Genomic DNA, 26,715 nt, shown 5'->3' with positions numbered 1-26,715 from the left:
CCTACAACTTCCGTAAACCTAGATGGCTATATCTTTCTCAGGCACGACAGATGCAACAGACGAGGGGGCGGAGTAGGGGCGTACATACGCTCTGATTTGTCACCTACAGTACTACACACATCCGACAACAATGTAGATAAACAAGTGGAATATATGTTCATAGAGATCAAATCGCTTAACAGAAAGTGCTTAATATGTGTCCTTTACAAACCTCCTAAAGTAGGTGGGTTCGCCTGCTTCTAAACTGCCCTCTCTAGTCTCGAATCGTCATATGAACATGTAATTGTAGCAGGTGACACTAACATTAATTTTCTGTGCAATAGTCCTTCCACTGGGAAATTTAAGAGGATGCTTTCTTCCTCAAATATGACGCTATTTCAGCTGGCACCTACTCATCACACGACTACCAGTCACACTTTCATTGATATATTCGCAACGAAATCTCCGAACAGAATAATCCGCACCTCTCAAATATCTGCGCCTGGCATGTCTGCCCATGACATCATTTCCATGACGTATTCACTAGAATGTCCTAGAAAGAAACAAACACTGTCTACATACCGAGATCTCAAACGCATAAATTTGCCTGAACTCGAAACTGAGGCACAAGAAATAGTTTGGGGGATGACCTCTACTCCCCTCATGGACATAAACGACAAACTCCAGGATTTCACTAACAAAATTACTCGACTGTACGACAAATATGCTCCAATAAAGACCAGAAAAGTAAAAAGGCAACCTGCACCATGGCTGACTGATGAACTAAAACAGCTCATGAATCTCAGAGATGCTGCACATCGAGCATACAAGATACACCCTACACCTGAAAATCATGCTGTATACAAGCAGAAACGAAACAAAGTCAGTCAAGCGGTGAGAAACGCTAAGCTCAGACAGGCCCGTACATTAGCTGACAATAGATGCAGGCCAGCTATCCTGTGGAAAAATCTTCGTAGTCTCGGTTTAGGCAAAATAAAAGTTGCAGAAAATCACATGGTCCCAGCTGAAAAACTAAACCGATTCTTCACGTTACCTACAACCAAAATTGTACCGCAAAAAAAAAAAAAAAAACAGAGTATCATTGATTACTTCATGGGGTTGAACGACTGTAGCAAAGAAAAATTCTATCTACAGCACGTCACTTGCAGTACCGTCAAGAAAGCCATAATGCGGATTAGATCAGCAACTACTGGACATGATGGTATCAGTATCCAGATGGTAAAACTTATTATTGACCAACTACTGCCCTCTATAACAGACATTTTCAACGATTCATTAATCACAAGTGTTTTCCCTGAGGCCTGGAAACTGGGACAAATTAAGCCACTGCCTAAAAAGGACATAGCCACAGCACCCTATGACTACCGCCCCATCTGCCTTCTTCCTGCACTATCAAAGGACTTAGAATATATAGTTCATGACCAGCTCACCATCTACCTCACTACTAACAACCTACTAGACGAATACCAATCAGGTTTCCGTAAACATCGAAGCACAACATCTGCTCTGATAAAGGTGACAGATGACCTGAAACTTGCCATGGACAGACAAGAAGCGACTATCATTTGCTTCTTATATTTCAGCAAAGCATTTGATACTGTCGACTTCGACATCTTACTGGCCAAACTTAGCGGTCTAAATTTCTCACCAAGTGCAGTGCAATGGTTTCGCTCATACATGACGTCTCGTCAGCAACGCGTCCTATCTGGGAATATAAAATCACAATGGCGGCAGGTAATGTCAGGCGTTCCCCAAGGCTCAGTATTAGGTCCTATACTCTTCTCTCAGTATGTCAACGATGTGTCATAGGTTCTGACCTATTGCAAGTACCATATGTATGCTGATGACCTTCAGTTGTATTTAAGTGCGAAACCAAGCAATCTCAAGAAAGCTATTGAAAATTTCAATACTGACCTCGATGCACTGTCAAAATGGGCACAGGACATAGGTCTAAGACTAAACCCATCTAAAACACAAGCGGTACTTGTTGATCACTCTAAGCTCATTAGCCCAAAACATCGGGAATCCTTACCACCTCTTATCCTAAATGGAACAAATATTAACTTCTCTCCCTCAGCAAAGAGTTTGGGAGTAATAATAGATGAAAATCTAAATTGGACAGAGCACGTAACTGCAGTGTGCAAAAAAGCATCAGCATCCCTTCATGTCCTACAAAAATATAAAAAACTCTTCCCTTTCGATCTGAAAAAGAAATTAGTACAAACGCTTATACTCCCAATCATTGACTACAGCGATATTATCCTACAAGGCCTCTCTCAGGAAAATTCCCGACGTCTAGAACTGGTCATGAATGCCTGCGTCCGATATATCTGTGATGTTCGACTTTTTGATCACATTTCACCAGCATATGCAAAATTGTCCTGGCTGCGTGCAGACAAACGACGAGATTTCCATACACTCTGTCTCATCTACTGCCTTCTAAATGTAAAATGTCCCTCATATCTCTCCTCGTCCCTAACGCTCATGTCGGAACAACATGACAGAAACACACGTTCCCATTATAATAAAATCCTCTCCGTTCCACTGCATCGCTCAGTCACCTTCTCCAAGTCCTTTACAGTAGAGGGAACCCGACTCTGGAATAACCTTCCTCGTTATGCTAGAGAACTTAAAAACATGTCCAGCTTCAAAAAACAGTTAATGACGTATCTACTTAAGCAACAGTAATGCCTTCCTTTGTAAATGAATGCACTTCACCTCATTACTTCCCTCTTTCCCCCTCCTTAAATCCCCATTCCCCAAAACACGCTAAACTAGTAATAATCTACTTTACACACCAAGATATTATGTACATCTGCACAAACCTTCATTACTATTGCCAATCCTTCTCATGTTTGTCATTATTATTTGATTTTTTTACTGTTATTGTTATTGCTTATTATTGATTTTATCATAATCTGTATGTATAGCACCTGCTGTAAAAATACTGCCAGCATTTAGTTTATTAAGTCTTAGTCATGTTTATCATTACATTTTATTATTGCTTTTATCATAATCTGTATGTATAGCACCTGTTGTAAAAATACTGCCGCATTTACTTAATTACAGGTAGGTCTTAGTCACTACTCTTTATTCATATTGTCACTAGAGTAAGCTGATGTGTGAAATGCTGCATGTGTGGAACACTGGTCCGATGTAAGAGAGGGCCTGATGGCGATAATCTGATCAGGTTAAATAAATAAATAAATAAATAAATATTATGAAGATAAACATCGGTACAGGTAAACACTTGCTTTTACTTATACAGTCGTCTCCAGAAAGGGTGTAGACGTGACTGTACCAGTAAAGTTACATGAAACACTAATTTCTATTTGTATTTTCTCAGTCTACAGCCCACACCACTCACCACAAGACACAGGAGGAGAGCTGTCACTGTCGCCCTCATGGTGATGGAAGTGCTGAGTTGATAGCGGGCCACAGAGCTTTTATAAGGCTCGCCAACGCCTGACGTGGAGTACTCGTAATTTCGTGACTCGAACAAAGGAAGCGAACAGAGTCTGTAATCCGAGTGAGAAAGTGGACGAACTGGTTGTATCACAAGGCTACACGGCACAGCTGCGACTAACTGAACAGCATATTGTCTCTCTTTTTTTTCATCATAGGTGTCTTGACTGTGTGGAAACCCTACTATTGAGCCGGCCTCAGTGGCCGAGCGGTTCTAGGCGCTACAGTCTGGAACCGCGTTACCGCTACGGTCGCAGGTTCGAATCCTGCCTCGGGCATGGATTTGTGTGATGTCCTTAGGTTAGTTAGGTTTACATAGTTCTAAGATCTAGGAGAATGATGACCACAGCAGTTAAGTCCCATAGTGCTCAGAGCCATTTGAAGCCTACTTCTGAAAAGGAGAATCCAACAGTGACGAGGTAATTGTTACGTTTTTATTATAAGGTGGCACTACGAAGTATTTAGCGTTTTCGGAGTGCAGTGGAAGAGTCAAACTTCGTATAATCATTTTGTTGTTCTTCACTTATCATCAGTGTTAATACGTAGATTAGTACTCACAAGATCATAAAAACATGATTTCATGCACCACATGAATGTTCTGCTCAGTGTATTAGAGTAGGGTAGAGTAGGACTGAGCGTTTTACATCGAAGACATTTAGACTTTAACTTCTAGAGAGCCTTGCAAGACCAGTTGTATATATTTTCTTGTTCCATTTATAAATGTTAGAATTCATATGATGAATTTTTCTTAAGTTAGAGACAATATCCCTGACACTAAGTTTTTTCCACGTGGGAAAATCTGTCACAAAGTACGTCCATAACATGTTCATTATAACGCTATTTATGCTAGCCATGAAATGGATATATACGTTCCCCCTTCTGAATGTATGACAGCAAAAAGATTGAAATGAGAAATACCGATAGAAACATATTAATGCACTGATATATTGTGCACTTTTTATTTTGTTTTTCTACGTAAAAATAAGTTTCATAATTAAAATCCTAATAAAACCTTTTCTCAGATACTTTTGTTAAAGTGGCCAAAGGGACAGGAACTCTGTATATCTACTGCTGTAAAACAAATGATGTGGCATGTCACTTCTTCTCGCCATTCTGTGGCGTCTTTTCTTGTCTGGCTGTTGCAGAGTAAGCACACGTTTCTATGTACTTCGCCTTTAGATAAAATATAAGTCGTTTTTTAAATGTGTGATAATATCCCATTAAAATAACCATAACTTTCTATGAATGTTGGTATCTTCCTTTTGCGAGAGTGTAAAGAAGGGATTGGTGACAAATTTTTAGAGGATAGAAGAACGGAAGACGTTACATGTTTTTTCGTTACTTATTCAATATCGCTAAGCAGAACCATTGTGAGATTGGATTTTGTATCATTTCATTTCAATCCTTACGTATATTGTTTACGTAAGAGTCATTTTGGTTGATCGTTCAATTATATTAGAACAATGACATCGGCAGTCACTTCAGTGACTTAATGTTTCGTGCCTCACGATGTTAATAGACGTTAAGCTCCTAATTAGTGAATACGTAACTTAATCTGTTGACAGTAATCATTAATTTCAATTATTTGTTTTTTTTATCAGATTTCCGTCTTTGGACGTCTGCATAATAATCAGTAATTTACTTTTCCGTGAAATACTGGGAAAAGTTTTCATAGTAGTATTAACCCTGACGATTCTCTTGCACTATACATTCTAGACAGAAACGTTTCATCATGTTCCTAGGGACGAACATTCTGTTTATATATATAGTCTATCTGTAAACTCAAGAGCGAGCAGCGCTTTTGGTGGGGGAAGTGCCTTTCCCGGAAGAACCCTGCCACTGGCCTACAAGGCACCTATCTAGCGGTGTAGTTCGGTGTGCAGTAATATACGTCGTTTCTGTTCGTGGGATCTTAGTTGCCAATCGTTGTTTTTGTGTACTCACTGATATACTTCAGTATCCGGAAGTGATGGATAATCGCCATGCATTGCAAGAAAACGTGCAGAATACGTAGGAGATATTTGCGCAGAACGAGCGTTAGATCGTCTCTAACGTTATTACAGCTTGTGTTAAGGAGGCTACACAAAAAGAACTGTTGCCTAATATTACCAGTCCCAATCAAAGGGCTGCAGTTTATGCAAACGTCAGCCTCGCCAAAATAGGACGCATAAGGAAGGAACGCGAAAATAAGGCGCATCCTTTACTGGAAGCGCCGCGAAAAAAACTAATAATTTAGGGAGGAAACCCATCGTTATAGACGGTTTCACAAAATTGGTCATTCAACAAACGAGGAGGACTTTTACATAAACCAAAAAATAATGCCCACATTACGGAAAATACTGGCGTGAAACAAAAAAATACATTTTCGTTGCAGAAAGATGTTTTACACAAGATATTGTGTGAAATGGGATTTACCGGGAAATACTTTTCAGACTTGTTTACGAAGACAATGACAAAAAAAGCAGTACGAATCGAACTAATACAACACACGTAATTATAAATTTCTAGTTACTTTTTAAACACTCTTCGTGTTGCAAGAATTGTTAAGTTTTAATGCAGCCCTTTAAAGAAAACTTCTACCTTTTAGTAGAAACACAAAGTAAGAACAAGCCTTAAATTCTACAGACTGATTGCACTATATCTGGTTCGTCTTACGAATAGAGGACATTCATACGAATAGGTATTCGGTTCTATATTTGTAGTAGAATCCTGACTTCCGTTCTTATGTTAATATTATTTACTCTATAATGTTTTGTGTCGAAGAAGCTATCGTCTTTTGTTTTCCTTATACTCTTAACGCATTTGTCTAAAAATAAACGCAGACGGGACGTGTCTGTACACGGCGTCGCCACAGATTTAAAGGGCGCGCCTCGGCAAGGGACTGTACTACGTTGTGGAACAGCCTGTAGGAGCGCCCTGTGACGTAGCAGGGTAGGCAAAGTGGGGACTCGCGCGCTCGCTCTTCAGTTTCTCGACAGACTAAAAAAGTGTTGCAATCGAAAAAATCTTTCCAATGTCTTATTTAATATCCTACTTCACTACACACCAGTAATCTTTAAGTGAAATCAAATGTTGGAGAACGGTTGTCAAAAACCATTATAGGTTGAAAACATTTAGGAACATAAACCATTGGTAAGTAATATAGTTTCCAATTTGAAGCAAGAAAAGTTATTAAAGCGTTAAAGAAACTGAGTTCATTTGGAAATGTATCGTGTTCTATGATAGGAGACCGTCTTGTGTTTCCAGATACAAGACGGCACACAACCGACGAAGTGTGGCCTAAACGTCCACAAAGTATGTAACTAGGTTTAAAATTATACAGCATTTTACTCACCATAAGACTCTGTAATCGAAAAACTAACACTACCCTCTAAATAACTTCAGTATATTACATAGCACTTAAATATTAAGAAATGGTAATTTTTGCGAATGTTACGAAGAATATAATATCGTGCCTAACAACGTAGAAAATGTAAACTGCTAGGACAGTCCCCAGTGCGCATTACTTCCTATTGTTTTTAAATCAGTCAATGGACTAAAACAACGACCAGGGACCATCACGTGATACTAGGTACATCATAATCGAGACGTAACATTCTCCCCTATGATTCGATTTCATTGCTCCCTTCTCGTTTTAGCCACACTACTGACATCCATTCCAAATGCACACTCCTGGAAATGAAAAAAAGGACACATTGACACCGGTGTGTCAGACCCACCATACTTGCTCCGGACACTGCGAAAGGGCTGTACAAGCAATGATCACACGCACGGCACAGCGAACACACCAGGAACCGCGGTGGTGGCCGTCGAATGGCGCTAACTGCGCAGCATTTGTGCACCGCCGCCGTCAGTGTCAGCCAGTTTGCCGTGGCATACGGAGCTCCATCGCAGTCTTTAACACTGGTAGCATGCCGCGACATCGTGGACGTGAACCGTATGTGCAGTTTACGGACTTTGAGCGAGGGCGTATAGTGGGCATGCGGGAGGCCGGGTGGACGTACCGCCGAATTGCTTAACACGTGGGACGTGAGGTCTCCACAGTACATCGATGTTGTCGCCAGTGGTCGGCGGAAGGTGCACGTGCCCGTCGACCTGGGACCGGACCGCAGCGACGCACGGATGCACGCCAAGACCGTAGGATCCTACGCAGTGCCGTAGGGGACCGCACCGCCACTTCCCAGCAAATTAGGGACACTGTTGCTCCTGGGGTATCGGCGAGGACCATTCGCAACCATCTCCATGAAGCTGGGCTACGGTCCCGCACACCGTTAGGCCGTCTTCCGCTCACGCACCAACATCGTGCAGCCCGTCTCCAGTGGTGTCGCGATAGGCGTGAATGGAGGGACGAATGGAGACGTGTCGTCTTCAGCGATGAGAGTCGCTTCTGCCTTGGTGCCAATGATGGTCGTATGCGTGTTTGGCGCCGTGTAGGTGAGCGCCACAATCAGGACTGCATACGACCGAGGCACACAGGGCCAATACCCGGCATCATGGTGTGGGGAGCGATCTCCTACACTGGCCGTACACCTCTGGTGATCGTCGAGGGGACACTGAATAGTGCACGGTACATCCAAACCGTCATCGAACCCATCGTTCTACCATTCCTAGACCGGCAAGGGAACTTGCTGTTGCAACAGGACAATGCACGTCCTCATGTATCCCGAGCCACCCAACGTGCTCTAGAAGGTGTAAGTCAACTACCCTGGCCAGCAAGATCTCCGGATCTGTCCCCCATTGAGCATGTTTGGGACTGGATGAAGCGTCGTCTCACGCGGTCTGCACGTCCAGTACGAACGCTGGTCCAACTGAGGCGCCAGGTGGAAATGGCATGGCAAGCCGTTCCACAGGACTACATCCAGCATCTCTACGATCGTCTCCATGGGAGAATAGCAGCCTGCATTGCTGCGAAAGGTGGATATACACTGTACTAGTGCCGACATTGTGCATGCTCTGTTGCCTGTGTCTAAGTGCCTGTGGTTCTGTCAGTGTGATCATGTGATGTATCTGACCCCAGGAATGTGACAATAAAGTTTCCCCTTCCTGGGACAATGAATTCACGGTGTTCTTATTTCAGTTTCCAGGAGTGTATTTTGTAGAATTATTTCGTGAAACTCTAATAGCCTAGAGATGTGGTACAATCATATGTGCACTGGACGTGCATTTCTAAGACATAGGGTTCAAGTTGCTGTCCAGTCAGACAGTTCTACGCTTCCTGTATTTTACTTAATTTGATTTTGGTTTCCATGCACTACGTGGTTCACGGAGCGGTCCCCTAGTATCTACATCTACAGCTGGATATATACTCTGCAAATTACCGTGAGATGCGTGGCAGGGGGTACGTCTCATTGTGCCAGTTATTAGGGCTTCTTCCTGTTCCATTCCCGTGTGGAACGCGGGAAGAATGATTGAATCTCTCTTTGGGTGCAGTAATTGTTCTAATCTTATCTTCACTATCCCTATGTGCGAGATACGTAGGACGATGTAATACATTTCTAGAATAATCATTTAAAGCTTGTTTTTGATACTTTGTTAATAGACTTTCTCGGGATAGTTTAGGTCTGTCTTCAAGAGTCTTCCAGTTCAGCTTCTCCAGCATCTCTGTATCCGATCAATATCCCCTGTTAGTCCTATTTGTACGTATCCCACACACTTGAGCAATATTCTAGTATCGATGTCACGAGTGCTTTGAAAACCGTCTCCTTTGTAGATTGACTGCATTTCCCAGTATTCTACCAATAAAAAGAAGTCTACCACCTGCTTTACCCACGACAGATCCTATGTGATCATTCCATTTGATATCCCTACAAAATGTTACAGCCTGGTACTTGTATGATTTTTCCGATTTCAACAGGACTCGTGCTATGTATCACAGAATCACACAAATTTTCATATTGGCTTTTCTTGTGCAATCATCCAGTATCTGCTATTAAAAACGTTTTGACCGTGATGTAATTGTTTCTGTAGTAACACGTAGGAGTAAGACAACTCAAAGCCTATATTTCTTCTGTTCATTTCCATTCACGACGCTGTTAGTTTTACTGCTAAATGTGAAAATTATCTAATTGTATTTTTTAGCAGTTACGTTTATGCCGTGGAGACTGACCCTCATTCTCCTTCCCACGTATTATTTTCTCCTTTGCAAAGCTTCAAAACAACTACTCCGTTAACTCTTAAATGATAAATCAATATTATTGATATGATAATAAGGAGAGGTCACACGATGTAACTTTGTGTTCCCGATCATTGTTGCCACAGAACCTATTATTATCATTTACGTTCTCTGTACATAACCTAACTGTCCTTACACTGCATTCTCCCTTCAGAGAACTATTCCAGTAATTAATGTTCGCTCAATGTGAATTTGGTAGCTGACTACAGTAAACTTTCCTTAGCCTCACATCTTCCTTCTTACAAATGGAAGCTCGTATGGTTTTCCTCTTCTGATTTAAGGATTGGATTGTTTCGGGGAAGAGACCAAACAGCGAGGTTATCGGTCTCATCGGATTAGGGAAGGATGGGGAAGGAAGTCGGCCGTGCCCTTTCAAAGGAACCATCCCAGCATTTGCCTGGAGCGATTTAGGGAAATCACGGAAAACCTAAATCAGGATGGCCGGACGCGGGATTGAACCGTCGTCCTTACGAATGCGAGTCCAGTATGCTACCACTGCGCCACCTCGCTCGGTCTGAATCAAGACCTATTGGTCTGTGATATATGTATTACACATCTGCAACAACAACGAGTCTGAACTGCATCTCCAAGCTTCAATACCGGTACATGTAAATCTATCATACATCGTGGCAGTATCGTGTCAAATTTCACATTTTCTAGATTAGTTTTATTTCTCATAAAATTTGTTTATTGAACTTCTTAGTAGAGTTTAATCCAACTGTTTACTCCGATGAATCAAATATCGGAGAATATGATAGTGTCCTTTTGAGGTCGCCCTTTATGGTGATAGGAGAATGCTACTCAGGAAATGAAATACCTTTTTTCGGAACAAGGGGAGAAAAAGTTCGCGAAGGATCTTTCAAAAGTGGAGAAAGCTAATGTTCGTAGTTAATGTATCCCTCTAGGTTTCACGTATGTTTGACATTCCTAGAGAAAAAATTCATCGCTTCAAATTTAATTACACGAAACCCTTAAAATTAACGCATAAAAAATTATCTCCAAACATGATATACGGATATACGACGTAGACATTAGAGCATGTGTAGTTCGTACAAAATGGGCTCTGCAACCAGTTTGGTTAAGGGGACTGAACGGGGCTGCGTAATCAAATAGCTTCCTAGGAAATTCACTACGAGTACATTGACATTATTGATAGTGGAAATGGACAATTTGTTTTGAACGCGGTTACTAGAGACATTCAAGTTGAAGCATTGGTTTCTACGGCATCAAGCAGAAAGAGTATGTCTGCGAAAGTATCGGAATTTTGTACACTTTTTGTGAAAGGCAAAATCACTTGGCTTTAAGATCTTTATTCCAATAATTAGTTTCGACAGAATCATGCTGTCAATTTGAGACTGGCACTACACTTTGTGTATAATGTTCACTTAGATGTGTCGTCGACGTTTTGAGAACTAAGTGTAAATACATTGAGAAACTCTACAAGGCTCGTCGTTTACTTTTTTAATGTATCTCTACTTGGTTCTCAAAATGTCGACGACACATGTCTGTGAATGTATACGTAAAGTTTAATGTCAATCTGAAGATAAAGACACGATTCCGTCGAAACTAGTAGTTTGGCGTTCACAATATCGGAATTCACACCTAATTTTACTAAAACCTTAGCGTTAAATATAGATATGAAGGAGTGCGGGGTGTCACTTGTGAACAGTCGTGCAGCACAGATAAATGACGGGGTTTATGCAGAGCACTAGGTGAGCGCAGAAGCCTTTCCGGAAAATAACTGCAAGGCTCTCACTTCCTACACCAATGACAAGCTTCGCAGGGAGACCGCGGTGCTTTCAACAGATTCGAAAACCATTTTACTTCAACGAAGCAGTTAAAAGTGGAATCTTTTTTCTCAGCTCTCCTACATATACGGATATAATTTCATGTGTAATACCTACTTTGGAAACAGAAACATACACTAAAACTTGTCGAATAAGAAAGATGTAAGCTAGGCAGCTAGATCACGATGAAGTCTAAATCACAGCGAAGAATTAGGCGACGTATTGAGACAGCAAGGGGTGTGAAATGTACGAAACACCGCTTCATAGCGGACTCCCTCAACAAGTTGAACCACAGTTCACATTGAGGTTTAATTTGACGCAACTAGCGTGATACACTTTCTAAATTCATGAACATACTAATATTTGGTAATTACAGCCATAAAATAACTATGAGTCAGTCATTGGCTCATGGAGTATTGGCAAGAAGGTATCATTTGCAGGAATTCATTGATATATTGACAAAGAGAGGGGTGCCAATACGAACTGCCTATGACGAACTGTTTCAGATAGGACAAAGCCCGGTTTGAACAAGTGTACCGAAGTACTCAAGAAATCCTTGAGAGGTCTCAAAGGAAATATGTAAAATATCTAAGTGAATAGGCAAAAGAATACTGAAAAGGTAAAATAGCTACTCACTTATATAAAATGTTTAAGTACTACACAAGTTTATAACAGCACATGAAGGATAATTCTTTTAGAATATGACCAATCTACGTAATATCACTATGGGATCGGAACTGTGCTTTTACAGTATCCTCAATTGTGATCAACCCAGTGTCTCCCAAATCTATTAAACAACCATTTTAGAACCAGTTTGTCCTTACCCAGAATGAACGAAATCAAACAATACGTAAGGAAGTTGAACACGAACTTAAAATGCAATCTACAACCAGTCACGTGGTTCGACTGACACGTCTATCTGTAGTACAATGTATTGCAAGTCGCAACGCGTATCGTGTCGTACACTGAAGTGACAAAGTAATGGGACAGCGATATCCACATATACAGATGGCGACAGTATCGTGTACACAAGGTGTAAAAGGGCAGTGCATTGGCGGAGCAGCCATTTTTACTCATTTTGAAAATCTTTCCGACATTATGGCAACACGACGGGGATTAGCAGGCTTTGAAAGCCAAATAATAGTTGAAGCTATAGGCACGGGAAATTCCATTTCGTGAATTGCTAGGGAATTCAATATTCCGACGTCCACAGTGTCCAGATTGTGCCGAGAATACCATATCTGAGGCATTACCTCTCATCACGGCAACGTAGTGGCCGACGGCCTTCACTTAACGACTGAGAGCAGTGCCGTTGCCGTAGAGTTGTCAGGGCTAACAGGCGAGCAATATTGCGTGAAACAGCAGCAGAAATCAACTTCGGTCTTACAACGAAGTTATCCATTAGGATAGTACACCGAAATTTCTCGTAAATGGACTGTGGGACCAAACGACCGACATATGGCCCCTGCTGTCAGATGAAACCCGATTTCAGTTGCTAAGAGCTGATGGTAGGGTTAGAGTGTTGCGAAGATCTCCCAAAGCCATGGACGTTGTCAAGTTGTCAACAACTCTTTACATGGACTGGGCTCTCTGGTCCAACTGAACAGATCATTGAGTTTAAATTGCTACATTCAGCTACTTGGAAATCATTTGAAGCCATTCATGAACTTCATTTCCCAAACAAGAATGTAATTTCTATGGATGACAAGGCACCATGTCTCTCGGCCACAAATCTTCGCACTTGATTTGAAGTACATTCTATAGAATTCGAGTGTATAATTTGGGCACCCAGATCCCCCTACATTATCGGACATAATCGAGAGATCAGTTCATGCACAAAATCCTGCACCGCCAGCACTTTCCCAACTACAGGTGCCTATAGTGGTGGAACACGCCCATATTTCTGTAGGGGACTTCCAGCGAATTGTTGAGACCATGCCAGGTCGAGTTGCTGTACAGTGTCGGATAAAAGGAAATCGGACGCGATATTAATAGGTATCTCATGACTTTTGTCACCTCAGTCTATATTGTACATGTCTCTGCGAATGGCGTCTTAGACGGCACAGAAGCAACCCACCACTTCGGAGCACATACCACAGTTCCTGTTGTATCAATCTGACCAGTTTATGTCCACAGTTCGTGGTCTAGTGTCGAGCGTTACTGCCTCTGGATCAGAGGGTCCCAGTTCGATTCCTGGCCAGGTTAGAGATGTCTCTTCTTAGAGACTGGGTGTTTTTGTTGCCTTCATCATTTCATCATCATCATCGTCGTCGTCGTCATCTGTCACAGTGACTGGATTGGACTATGTAAAAAATTGGACTGTGTAAAAGTTAGGACTTCGTGCGGTTGTTGATGACCGCGCTGTTGAGCTCACCACATACCAAACATCATTATCATCTGCCGAGCCTATGAGGTCTGATATCTGTAATGAGGCGCTGCCACCATACGACATTTCGTCGTGGTTTCATCTTGGTTTCGCCACGTGTCGAAGACACACCATAGCACTCCTTGAACACCAACAAGTTGAGCCGTTTCCGAAATGCTCTCGCCGAGCATCCGGGCCATCATAATCTGCCCTCGCTCGAACTCGGATAGATGACATGACGTATCCCTTCTAGATAAGGACAGCACGATCTCTGATACTACGTGAACCGTAGGCCTGTCTGACTCGCAGTCGTTCCTCGCCAGGTGACGCTGCTATCACCTAGACAGGTTTTTTATACACAAATCAAAAAACGTTTCGTATTACCTCGACTCCGAGAGTTCCGGAACCTGTACAGAAAATTGGGATAGAGATAAACATCATTTCTGCCCTTTTTATTGCTCATGAAAACCACACATTGCACGTTGTTCCACCATACAGCGGGTCCATCAGAGGCGCTGGTCCAGATTTCTAAACACACTGGCACCTCTAATACGCAGTAGCACGTCCTCTTGCATACCTGCATTCGTCGTGCCATACTATCCACAAGTTTATCAAGGCACTGTTGGTCTGAATTGTCCCACTCCCCAACGACGATTTGGCATAGATCCATCAGACTGGTTTCTGGGCCACGTCGTCTATAGACAGCCCTTTTCAATCTATCCCACGCATGTACGATAGGTTTCATATCTGGAGAGCATGTTGGCAACTCTAGTCGAGCGATGTCGTTATCCTGAAAGAAGTTATTCACAGGATTGCACGATGGGGGTGCGATTTGTCGTTCATGAAGACGAATGCCTTGCCAATATGATGCCGACATGATTCCGCTGTAAGTTGTAGGATGCCATTCACATATCGTACAGCAATTACGGCGCTTTCCATGACCACCAGCGGCGTACGTTGGACCCACATAACGCCACCCCAAAACAGCAGGGAGCCTCCACCTTGCAGCACTCGCTGGACAGAGTGTCTAAGGTGTTCGGCCTGACCGAGTTGCCTCGAAACACGCGTCAAGTTGAAGGCACACGCGGCACTCATCAGTGAAGAAAACGTGGTGCCAGACCTGAGCTGTCCATTCGGCATGTTGTTTGGCCCATCTGTACCGCGTTGCATGGCGTCGTGGTTGCAAAGATGGACCTCGCCATGCGCGTCATGCAGCATATTTCGCACAGTCTGAGTCGTAACATGACTTCCTGTGCGTCCACGAAAAGCATTATTCAACATGGTGGCGTTACCGTCAGGGTTCCTATTAGACAAAATCCGCTGTTGGCGGTCAGCAACTGCAGTAGTAGACCTTGAGCTTGTCATCGACAGTTCCTGTCTCTCTGTATCTCCTACATGTGCGAATATTTGGGAGTGAATCCACAGACGGGTCTCCTGTTCCAGCATCACTTGATGCATCAGCACCCCCCCCCCTCCATTATTCAGGGTTATACCACTACTTATTTACATATATTTGCCCACTTTGTTATTGTGGATACATATAATAGTCTTAATTCAGAAGAACTTCAGTTCTTCACTAAGAAAATTAAACTACTAAAGAATATCAGAAGTCGTTATTAAGTCTCTGGATACGCTGCTGTGTCTATATGTGTTACTGAGATGCATAAAAATATATTTCAAAATAGACAGTACCTACTCCCCAGTACACACGAAACGTCAGAGGTGATGGAGTCACTGCTGGTGATGACATTTCCTGAGTAGTTATCTAACATACTTACCTGATACTCAATGGCAGGGACACTACCATAACCCACGTAGCTAAAATAAAGCAGAAGTACACTTCTAGAAGATTTATGACGACTATTCAGTGCAGTATTGTTACGACATTGGTGCTAGCTGCCAGTTATTGTCTCTAAACTACCACTTGCGACGTACTCCAATAGACATCGCACAAATTTCTTTTTTCAGTCATTCTACCAGAAAAGACATCTATAACTGGTACAAAGGAATGCCACACTTATATATCTTTGGATTCATAGCCTAGGTGGCGAAGTGCACACTCAATGAGGAATTGGAAAACTTCACAACATATAGCATATTCTGAACTTACACAGAAAGGTTCTGGATGAATTATGAAACTTCTATGCCTGTATTAACCTTACCTTGATCTCAAACTCATTATCCTGCAAAGGGTTTACAGTTTTCGACCCAACAGGCTATATGTTACAGTTTACAGAAGATAGAACATTTATGGGGATTTTTAGGTGCTTATTTAATGACAAAACATTTTACAAAGTGGTTCACAGAACACTTCCATCAGTAATTTCAGATCCAGTTAATTGTAAATATCAAGTCTGAACCCTCTTGATGATTCACAGATGTAATAATGTCAACGATAAGAGTCCACCAAGTCAAAAAAGCCAAAGTCCCCTAGAGAGTGGCCCTGGTGGCCCTGGTGGGCCTGTAGGCTGTGGTTCACCAGTTGGCTGGGGTCCTCCAGTTGGTTCAGGACCTCCAGTAGGGGTGCCTGGTGGTCCAGTTGGTTGAGGACCCCCAGTAGGTGGACCTGTTGGTTCAGGACCTCCAGTAGGGGTGCCTGGTGGTCCAGTTGGTTGAGGACCCCCAGTAGGTGGACCTGTTGGTTCAGGACCTCCAGTAGGTGTGCCTGGTGGACCAGTTGGTTCAGGACCTCCAGTAGGCTGACCTGTTGGATCAGGACCTCCAGTTGGTGGGCCAGGTGGTCCAGTTGGTTGTGGCCCTTCAGTTGGTCCAGGAGGGCCAGGTGGAGTCTCCTGGCTGCAGCATGCTGCCAGCTGTAGTGCAATGGTGTGCTATGTAGTACATCTTGCATTCTCTTTTGGATGAGTTGGTAGTAACAGTATAAATGCAACACTATTCGACAACATTGCAGTTGCTAGTATGTACTAGCAACATGAGTCACATAGGCTTTCTCGCTATTTGGTATACAGAGAAATGTACTCTTACTCAAGAATGTTGAACGTCTCATGGGCCTCTAGGTAGCATAAACTTATACCTGAATGACGAATATCTTGGGGACTGTCATGTGCGCGGAGCACAGAAGTAACTAGTATGAAAGCTTCACTAGTCCCGACAAACTGCGTCAGTTGTAAAAATTTTACAGACTAGGTGAGTAACGACGAAGTGCAAAATCATCCAGTTATGTCTTCTTGTGGGATCTGACAGTTGGGCATAAACGTTTGCTTAAACAGCTATCAACAATAACCTGATATCGCAAAATGTTACTTCGGTATTATTATTCTATATATAATTCGTCGAGGGCACATACACAAACAGAGGAAGAAGGAAAGAAGATTAAAGATTAACAACTTGTTGATAGCGGGATCATTAGAGACGAGGAACAACCTCACATTTTCATGGGAATCCTCCGTATTTTATCAAAGGAAAGAGAGCAACATATGCTGTAATTGGTTCAGGGGGAAAACATAAATCAAATGCTGGATGATCAGCGAGGAATGTGAACGCCACTCTCCCGTACTGATACCCCAAGATCTCAACCTCTGCGCTCGCTCGCACTGTGAACTGACACCCTACAGTCGGTTTGATGGAACTCCACCTTCTCAAGGAAAAAATCAAGTGTAGACTTGCTTCACGTGCTGATGTCTGAATCAAAAAAGTGTCAACAAATGCGTATCATAATAAAGAGTTCCCTTTTATGTGCGAGAACACAATGTTATGAACACAAAAATCTGTACCAATAAATATTCATTCTTACGTCTACAGCTGTCTGTAGATAGGATGTGGACGTGAATGTGCTAGTAATGGAATATGAAGCACAAATTTCTATTTCAATTTTATCTATCTTCAGTCCTCAGTACTCACCAAAAGACACAGGAGGAGAGCTGCCACTGTAGCCCTCATGGTGATGAAAGTGCTGAGGTGAGCGCGGCCCACAGAGCTTTTATAAGGCTCGCCAACGCCTGATGTGGAGTATTCGTGATTCCATGACTCTTCAACAAAGGAACCAAACAGAGACCGCAACCCAAGGCAGACAATGGACGATCTGGTTGTAGCACAAGGCTACAGAACACAGCTGCGACCAACTGAATAGCATGCTGTCGTTTAGTTTTTCGTCGATATATGCATGTCCCACATTGTCAAAACCGTCTGAAAACTTCACTTTTGGAAAGGAAAATCCAACAATGATGACGTAGGTGTTACGTTTATGTTACGAGGAGACAGTATGTCATTATTTGCTTTCTCGGAGAGAAATTGACAAGTCAACCTGGAAAAACTCTGTATAATCGCTTTCCAGGTAGTCGTGGCCTATCCTAACACTCAACTGAAACCAATTGCTAATACTCACACAGTTATAAATATTTCATACCCTGCAAAAATGGATGTTCTGGTCATTGTATTAGAGCAGGGGAGAATGTTGTATTTCGAACTCTGTTTAGACTTCGGCGTCTAGCCAGCCCTGCAATAGAAGCATCATATATATTTTTTATTTTTTTAAGTGATAGCATTCACTTATGTGTACTGCAGTCTCTTTCTGTTACTCGGGCTAAGTAAGTTTATGTTCGAAATGTGAAAAACTGTCCAAAATTAAAGCATAATAATGCAGCTAGGATTAAATACTTTACTCAGATTTGAAAGTCTTCCAGTCGACATAATCATCTAAATAACGCATTTAATAGCCTACGTGTTACATCAGCACCCTACTACATACTGATTATTAGTAAGTGAAGCCAAGTTAAAAAGTATTATAAAAACCCAGGTACAGGTGGAAAACTATTCGAAATAGAAGCTGTTGGCAACTAACACAGATTTCCGTTTTAGAGACGGGAAATTCCTTAATGAAACTCAGTTCAGTTGCAAATATGACGTGTTTCATGCAGGCAAACCATCTTCCATTTCCATATACAAGATGGTGTGCGACCGACGACGTATGGTTTATCCATCTCACATTCTGTAACAAGTTTTAAGAATATATAGCATTTTAATCACTTTAAAACTACGCAACTGAAGATTTAACAACATCCTCCAAATAGTTTCGCTATATGATACATCAGTTACATGTGTAGAAGTCATCATATCTACGAATTCTACACACAACACAACCTGATGTTCCACTACAACAATCCGGGAGACACTCCAGAAACTGCATATGTCGGTTTCTATCACGCATTCCTCCATATATCGTTAAGTCTTTCATTAGATTAAAATATCGACCAGGGAAACATCATACATTCCTAGGTACACTATCCTCCAGGTGCATCACTCTTACCTATGATTCTATTTCATTGTATCAACTCTAATTACTCCCGTCTACTTTTATCGCACCACTAATATCCACTACAAGCGTATGTTGCAGAGTTATTTCCTGAAATTCTGATTCCTAGCAAGGCTGAACAATGATGTAGGCACTAGAGTGCTTTTCTATTGACCAGTCTGACCGGTCTGACAGTTATTGGTTTTCTTTATTTAACCTGTTTCGATTACCGTCAATTTTTTGTGTTCACACAATACATGGCCTCCCTAGTCCGTGACATGGAACCACACGAATGGTCATCTTTGAGAGCCATTCACGTCGAACCATCGAGTAGGTGGTATTATAACGTTTAGACCTTGATGTAATTATTGCTGCAGGAATACTTAATATTAAGAGTACAACTGAGAGGCCGATATTTTCTTAAATTAATTTTCATTGAGGATTATTTTGCATGTGGTATTACCTTTTAATCTGAATGTCTTCGTATTACTGTTGGTATCTGAACTGTATATTGTAACAATTATATTTAACTTGCGGATATTGCTCTTTACTTTGTGTCCTCACATATTATTTGTTCGTTTGTAAAATTTTGGAACAGTCAAACAATGAAATCAATATAGATGTTAGAAAGAAGAGGTTACGTGCTGTTACTGTGATTTGAGTTCATGATCATTCTTGTCACAGAACTTATTTTTATCACATATTTTGAGTGTACATGGCCTAACCATCCTTACACCGTATTCTTCCATTGTACAACCATACCAGAGAATAATAAACAATTAAGAGTGGATTTTGTAGCTGATTGTTGAGAAGTGTGTATTGGGGAAAGTTTGCTTACCTCTTTATCTTTGTTCCTACAAATCGAAAACTATGTGGTGTTTATCTACTCTACCAGTTACTATATGATGATTCCAAGTTTTATTTGCTATATAGTTTCGTAGAGTTCATTCCAACACTTTAGTCTTAGGTATTTGAGAGTAGTGTAATACACTCCTGCAAATTGAAATAAGAACACCGTGAATTCATTGTCCCAGGAAGGGGAAACTTTATTGACACATTCCTGGGGTCAGATACATTACATGATCACACTGACAGAACCACAGGCACATAGACACAGGCAACAGAGCATGCACAATGTCGGCACTAGTACAGTGTATATCCACCTTTCGCAGCAATGCAGGTTGCTATTCTCCAATGGAGACGATCGTAGAGATGCTGGATGTAGTCCTGTGGAACGGCTTGCCATGCCATTTCCACCTGGCGCCTCAGTTGGACCAGCGTTCGTGCTGGACGTGCAGACCGCGTGAGACGACGCTTCATCCAGTCCCAAACATGCTCAATGGGGGACAGATCCGGAGATCTTGCTGGCCAGGGTAGTTGACTTATACCTTCTAGAGCACGTTGGGTGGCACGGGATACATGAGGACGTGCATTGACCTGTTGGAACAGCAAGTTCCCTTGCCGGTCTAGGAATGGTAGAACGATGGGTTCGATGACGGTTTGGATGTACCGTGCACTATTCAGTGTCCCCTCGACGATCACCAGAGGTGTACGGCCAGTGTAGGAGATCGCTCCCCACACCATAATGCCGGGTGTTGGCCCTGTGTGCCTCGGTCGTATGCAGTCCTGATTGTGGCGCTCACCTACTCGGCGCCAAACACGCATACGACCATCATTGGCACCAAGGCAGAAGCGACTCTCATCGCTGAAGACGACACGTCTCCATTCGTCCCTCCATTCACGCCTATCGCGACACCACTGGAGGCGGGCTGCACGATGTTGGTGCGTGAGCGGAAGACGGCCTAACGGTGTGCGGGACCGTAGCCCAGCTTCATGGAGACGGTTGCGAATGGTCCTCGCCGATACCCCAGGAGCAACAGTGTCCCTAATTTGCTGGGAAGTGGCGGTGCGGTCACATACGGCACTGCGTAGGATCCTACGCTCTTGGCGTGCATCCGTGCGTCGCTGCGGTCCGGTCTCAGGTCGACGGGCTCGTGCACCTTCCGCCGACCACTGGCGACAACATCGATGTACTGTGGAGACCTCACGCCCCACGTGTTGAGCAATTCGGCGGTACGTCCACCCGGCCTCCCGCATGCCCACTATACGCCCTCGCTCAAAGTCCGTCAGCTACACATACGGTTCACGTCCACGCTGTCGCGGCATGCTACCAGTGTTAAAGACTGCGGTGGAGCTCCGTATGCCACAGCAAACTGGCTGACACTGACGGCGGCGGTGCACAAATGCTGCGCAGCTAGCGCCAGTCGACGGCCAACACCGCGGTTCCTGGTGTGTCCGCTGTGCCGTGCGTGTGATCATTGCTTGTACAGCCCTCTCGCAGTGTCCGGAGCAAGTATGGTGGGTCTGACACACCGGTGTCAATGTGTTTCTTTTTCCATTTCCAGGAGTGTATCTTCATGAAGTTGTGATTCTCCCTATGGTGAATAGAAGAATGTCACTGAGGAGTAGGTAGTAAATTGTAAACAACAGGGAAAAAATTGGAGGGAAGGAAGTTTCATCTATTGCGAAAGATTACCGTCGAGGTTAGTATATTCATTGGGTTTGAAGGTTGGTTCGTTATATATCTCCGGAAAATCCACTAGTTGCAAATAAACTACATGGAACCCAAAAAATTAAGGGATATACGATGTAGAAAATATTACTTCCGTAGTTTGTAGAAAATGGGCACTGATTAAGAAGAATTAAAGACGCAGAATGAATTTAGTCGCTTTGTCAGAATTTCACTGTAAGGGAACTGTCATTACCGATATTGAAAAGTGGACAATTTTATATGTAGCCTGGCCTTAGTCACACTTTCAACTTGCAGCAAGCGTTTCAAAGAGAGCAGGAGTGTTTACAGGTGGTACGAACATATTATTAGCGAAGCATGTAGATACGAAGAAGTGCGGAGTGACATTTGTGAACAATGAAACAGCACAGTTGAAGAATGAGTTCTATGCACAGGAGGAGGTGACCGCGGAAGCCTTCCAGAAAATGTCTGCAAGGCTCTCACTTGCTATACAGATGGCAAGTTTGGAGGAGACACAGTGATGCATTTTGCAGATCCAAGAAACAGTGTTTTTCAGGGGTTTTCATATTGTGCGACGCTTCCAAGGGGCAAAGCAGAGTTATTGATAGATACGCTATGTTTCCACAGTTCCATGCACAAAAGTTGAATAGTTCTGCAAAATTACTTAAAAATTATGATCACTATTCTCAACTGCTGAATAGCTATTATTAGAGATGGACAAATTCGTTCACCTTTTGGAACTAGAGCACTGGTCGTTCCTCTTTAGGAATTGATCATTTTACTCATTCACTGTGCGGTTGTTCCCGGCGGAGGTTCGAGTCCTCCCTCGGGCATGGGTGTGTGTCCTTAGGATAGTTTAGGTTAAGTAGTGTGTAAGCTTAGGGACTGATGACCTTAGCAGTCAAGTCCCATAAGATTTCACACACATTTGAACATTTGAACTCATTCACTGACTCTTTGTTACGTAATTCTGGATTTTGGGTAGATTTTCAGGAGACAAAAAACACAAGTAACTTAGAAGTGAATATCCTTGGACCAGTGAAGCAACTTTAGTCCCTCAATAAAAGCAAATTGTCTTGTCTAGATTGTGTACTAATTAGTTTCCTTTCAGAATATGCTGATTCGATAACTCTGTACTTAACATACATGTACAAACGCTCGCTTAATGAAGATCTGCCCTCAAAGACTGGAAAGTTGCCGAGGTCACAGCAATATTCAAGAAAGTCAGTAGGGATAATCCACTAAATTACAGGCCCATAATTAATGTCGATATGCAGCAGAAGTATGGAACATATATTGTGTTTGGCCATTATCGATTACCTCCAAGGCAACTGCCTATTGACACATAGTAAACACGAATTTAGAAAAAAAAATCCATCTATCTATTTGAAATCGCTTATGGATACCATTCAGCACTTCGTGTGAGTAAGGAGCTAGCGTTTCAACAACTAGCCCCTTACTCACAGGAAGTGCTGAATGATATCCACAAGCGATTTCAAATTGGTCCCGTATTTCTCGATTTCCTGAAGGCTTTTGTGCCCGTTCAAAGTGTTGTCAGAGTCAGGCCTCAAATGTAACAAAAAGAAGTGTGTATTCTTGCAGACTGAAACTGAGTACTTAGTTCATGTGATCAATTCCCAAGGTGTTCATCCGACACCGTCGCACTTGCACGTTATTCGTGACCTCAGACATCCAAGAAATTTCTCGGGACTGCAATTAGTACTAAGGAAGCTGACCTACTACTTCCGCTTCATTCCCCATGCGCCTCAAACTGGGGCGCTCTTTGATCGTCGTCGACGCAAGATTGTACCTTTCGTGAGGTCCCACGAATGTACATTGCATTTCAGAAATTGAAAGACGCTGTGCTCAGCGAACGTTGTCTAATCAATGTCGCTCTAGGTAAACCAGTGGTCTTGGCCACTGACACTGTCTCATATGGCAATGGCGTGCTAATTTCGCACGGGGTTGGTTGTGTAGACAGACCAATAGCTTTCGGTTCCTAACTTCTCAACAAGGCTCAGAAAAATTTTTCGCGGGTAGAGAAGGACGTACTTGCAATCATTTATGGAGTGACAAAATTTCGCCGAGATCTGAATGGAAGGCAATTCTACTTAGTCACGGCCCACTGCTGCAGTCACTTTTCAACCGACCGATCCTGTTTCAAACCGCACCGCACAGAAACTGCAGTTATGGGCTCTTACTCTCTCGCATTATCAGTACGAGATAATTTAAGGGCCCACATCTCAGGACGACACTGCAGACATGGTCACGCATATTCCCGTGGGACTGCATGCAGACTCTGCCACATCAGAAGCACAACGTTGTCACATTGATGTACAGGAGTTAGATGCTCTTGATCAATTCCCCTCAGATCACAGGTAGGTCGTCCAGGCAACGACAGCAGACCTGGAGTTGCAGATTGTGTTGTGCTACGTCCACACATGCTGGCCTCCCTTAATGAAAAAAAAATAATTAGCCCAATGATTCGCCGATACTTTGCGTGTAGGCAATAATTGTCAGTGCTTCAAGGTTTCTCTTATTACGCACTGAATCAGAACACTTATGTGTGATGATCAGAAGGCTGTCCAGAGACATGTACTCAGCTTGGTTCACCAGGATTACTGGAGCGTCGTCTGCACGTAACAACTAGCTCATAGACACTGCCCTTGGCTTGGCATGGACGCTCAAATATGACGCAGTGCCAAGCTTGTGAGGAAAACCAGGCAGCCCACTCTCAACCATTCTTTGAATGGCCAAAATCAGAGGCACCTGATCAACGCGTTCATATGGACATTGCTTAGCCCTCCTGGAACATTCATTCACTGATTGTCGTCGACGCACATAGCAAGTTTCCTTTTGTTATGCCCATGAACCAAAATCGACACGACTGTTTTTGCAGTCCATATTTTGCATTGAAGGTCTTTCAGAGTTGTTAGACAACGGACCTCAATTTGTATGGGCAGAATTGAAGACTTTTGTGCAAGTAGGGGCATTTGTAACATCACCAGTGCGCATTTTCACCCACATCAAATAGGGAATTGGAGCTTTTAGTGTGCATTTTCAAACAGCAGATGGACAAACTACACATCCACCACACATGGAAACAAGCTTTGTTGCTCTGCTTCTCGTCTTACCGCTCCCAGCCCCGCAAAAGCCCTTCATCAGTGGAGTTGCTTCATGGACAGCACCACCACAAATTGTTTCAACTGCTGCTCCACCCACTCAGGCAATGAATAAAGCTAATCAACAGTTTTTATTTCATAATGAATGGTAGACGGAAGACCTTGCAGCATGGCAATCTTGTAAAGTTATTAGGTAGATCCAAGTTTCTTGACATTGTCTGGATGGTTGGCAGCGGTGGCAGTGCAACAAACTTTGCCTTTGAAATTTTCGTGATCCTGCTGCTGAGTATTCATTTACACATTTGTTGCATGTCCCTATGATGCTGCCTATACTCCATCCGGCGACCTGGGGTTCTGCGTCGGTACTACAAGATTCCTAACACATGGACCCATTGCTGACACCTCATCCAGCACCGAATGGACAACAGACGTCTTCTGGGGATGGACCACTCTGTGTAGCGGACTACCAAATGGTCGCCACCTGTATAACAACACCGTTGGTGTTCAACATCATGAAGATTGCACTCCATTTTCGGATGCGGGAGTGAAGCTACAGACGGGTCTCCTGTTCCCGCATCACTTGATGCATCAGTACCTCCCCCCTGTGAGTTAACGAACATTGCGCTCTCATTTAAAGATATGGGCGATTGGGTCAGCCTACAGCAAATGTGAAACGAACTCTGTCGTCCAGGACCGCGTGCCACAAAGGACTCAGATTCACCACGAGATGGGGAAACACCCAGGCGTCTATTGTCTATTGAGACCTAACCACTGTAGTGTGCGAGTGTGACAAACGAGAACCTACGTCGTAGGGAAACCCAGTAGAATCCGTGTGTGGCCAAGGAGACGTATCAGTGTTAAATATGATGGACCTAAGATCGGCCATAAAGGGAAACAGTTAGGAAAAATATTTAACTCTGTACTAATCCAGGGAATCAAGCCACAGCGATTTTAATCTGCCATCCTCCATAAATTCTCGTGGTGGTCCCAAGAAAACTTGAATATTGGTCTATAATAGTTTAGGATTTACTGTTAAAGTGAAATTCACAAGTTTTGTAACAAACACCAGAATGCTTAAATCTAAACGCTTTAGTCGATCTTAATGCTCGACATTTCATAAAGAAGCGAATCATTAAAATGACAGATGTTGTAAACATCAACTCTGTAACTTTATTTACTTAAGAGATATAGAAAATTTAAATTATCAGTATTTTTAGTTGAGCATCAGATCATCATATCCTCCACACAAAACACATTGAATGATGACAGGATTAATCATTAGGTAATAGAATATTTAGGGCATAATAGTTACTTTTTTCCTTTATTTATTTATCAGAAAGCCCACTGGTGCAAGGCTATTAGCCGTGGCATCAAAACTAAGGAGGAAATGGTGTTGGTTTTATGTAAAAGATTTTGTTGTAGTTGTTGTTGTTGTGGTCTTCAGTCCTGAGATTGGTTTGATGCACCTCTCCATGCTACTCAGTCCTGTGCAAGCTGCTTCATCTTCCAGTTCGTACTGCAGCCTACATCCTTCTGAATCTGCTTAGTGTATTCATCTCTTGGTCTCTCCCTACGATTTTTACCCTCCACGCACCTCTCCAATACTAAACTGGTGATCCCTTGATGTCTCAGATCATTTCATACCAACCGGTCCCTTCTTGTTGCCAAGTTGTGTCACAAACTCCTCTTCTCCCTAATTATATTCAATACCTCCTCATTATTTACGTGATCTACCCATCTAATCTTCAACATTCTTCTGTAGCACCACATTTCGAAAGCTTCTATTCTCTTCTTTTCCAAACTATTTATCGTCCATGTTTCACTTCCATACATCGCTACACACCATACAAATACTTTCAGAAACGACTTCCTGACACTTAAATCTATACTCCATGTTAACAAATTCCTTTTCTTCAGAAACGCTGTCCTTGCCATTGCCAGTCTACATTTTATATCCTCTCTACTTCGGCCATCATCAGTTATTTTTCTGCCCAAATAGCAAAACTCCTTTACTACTTTAAGT

The 26,715-nt window shown here is 42.7% G+C and overlaps 3 protein-coding genes across 3 annotated transcripts in view; 1 reads left to right on the top strand and 2 right to left on the bottom strand.

Moving 5' to 3' along the window:
• The window catches only part of LOC126336538 (proline-rich protein 2-like), a 479,405-nt gene extending 476,003 nt beyond the window's left edge, over positions 1-3,402 (bottom strand). The window contains exon 1 of the transcript XR_007564974.1: positions 3,368-3,402. The gene's annotated coding sequence lies outside the window, so the exon portion shown is untranslated. The remainder of the gene's footprint in view (positions 1-3,367) is intronic.
• LOC126336529 (proline-rich protein 2-like) overlaps positions 1-26,715 on the top strand; it is a 59,337-nt gene that overhangs the window by 8,900 nt on the left and 23,722 nt on the right. The window lies entirely within an intron of this gene.
• On the bottom strand, positions 16,039-17,700 carry LOC126336539 (proline-rich protein 2-like). The gene is made up of 3 exons (XM_050000355.1): positions 17,651-17,700; positions 16,410-16,602; positions 16,039-16,301 (listed from the first exon to the last, which is right to left on the bottom strand). Exons 1-3 carry the CDS (start codon positions 17,687-17,689, stop codon positions 16,201-16,203), a joined length of 333 nt encoding a protein of 110 aa, XP_049856312.1. The 5' UTR covers positions 17,690-17,700; the 3' UTR covers positions 16,039-16,200.

The sequence above is a fragment of the Schistocerca gregaria genome, chromosome 2, assembly GCF_023897955.1.
Source record: "Schistocerca gregaria isolate iqSchGreg1 chromosome 2, iqSchGreg1.2, whole genome shotgun sequence".
In the NCBI taxonomy this organism is placed as follows: Eukaryota; Metazoa; Arthropoda; class Insecta; order Orthoptera; family Acrididae; genus Schistocerca; species Schistocerca gregaria.
The sequence above is the reverse complement of the archived record's forward strand: the minus strand, read 5'-3'. Positions and strand labels throughout refer to the sequence as shown.

What these genes read in the sequence shown, in the direction of transcription:
- LOC126336539 (XM_050000355.1), bottom strand. Translation starts at nt 17,689, where the DNA reads ATGAGGGCTACAGTGGCAGCTCTCCTCCTGTGTCTTTTG. An exon ending in CTCTCCTCCTGTGTCTTTTG is followed by an intron (nt 16,603 to 17,650) that starts GTGAGTACTGAG and finishes ATTGCACTACAG; the next exon opens with CTGGCAGCATGCTGCAGCCA. An exon ending in AACAGGTCCACCTACTGGGG is followed by an intron (nt 16,302 to 16,409) that starts GTCCTCAACCAA and finishes CCCCTACTGGAG; the next exon opens with GTCCTGAACCAACTGGAGGA.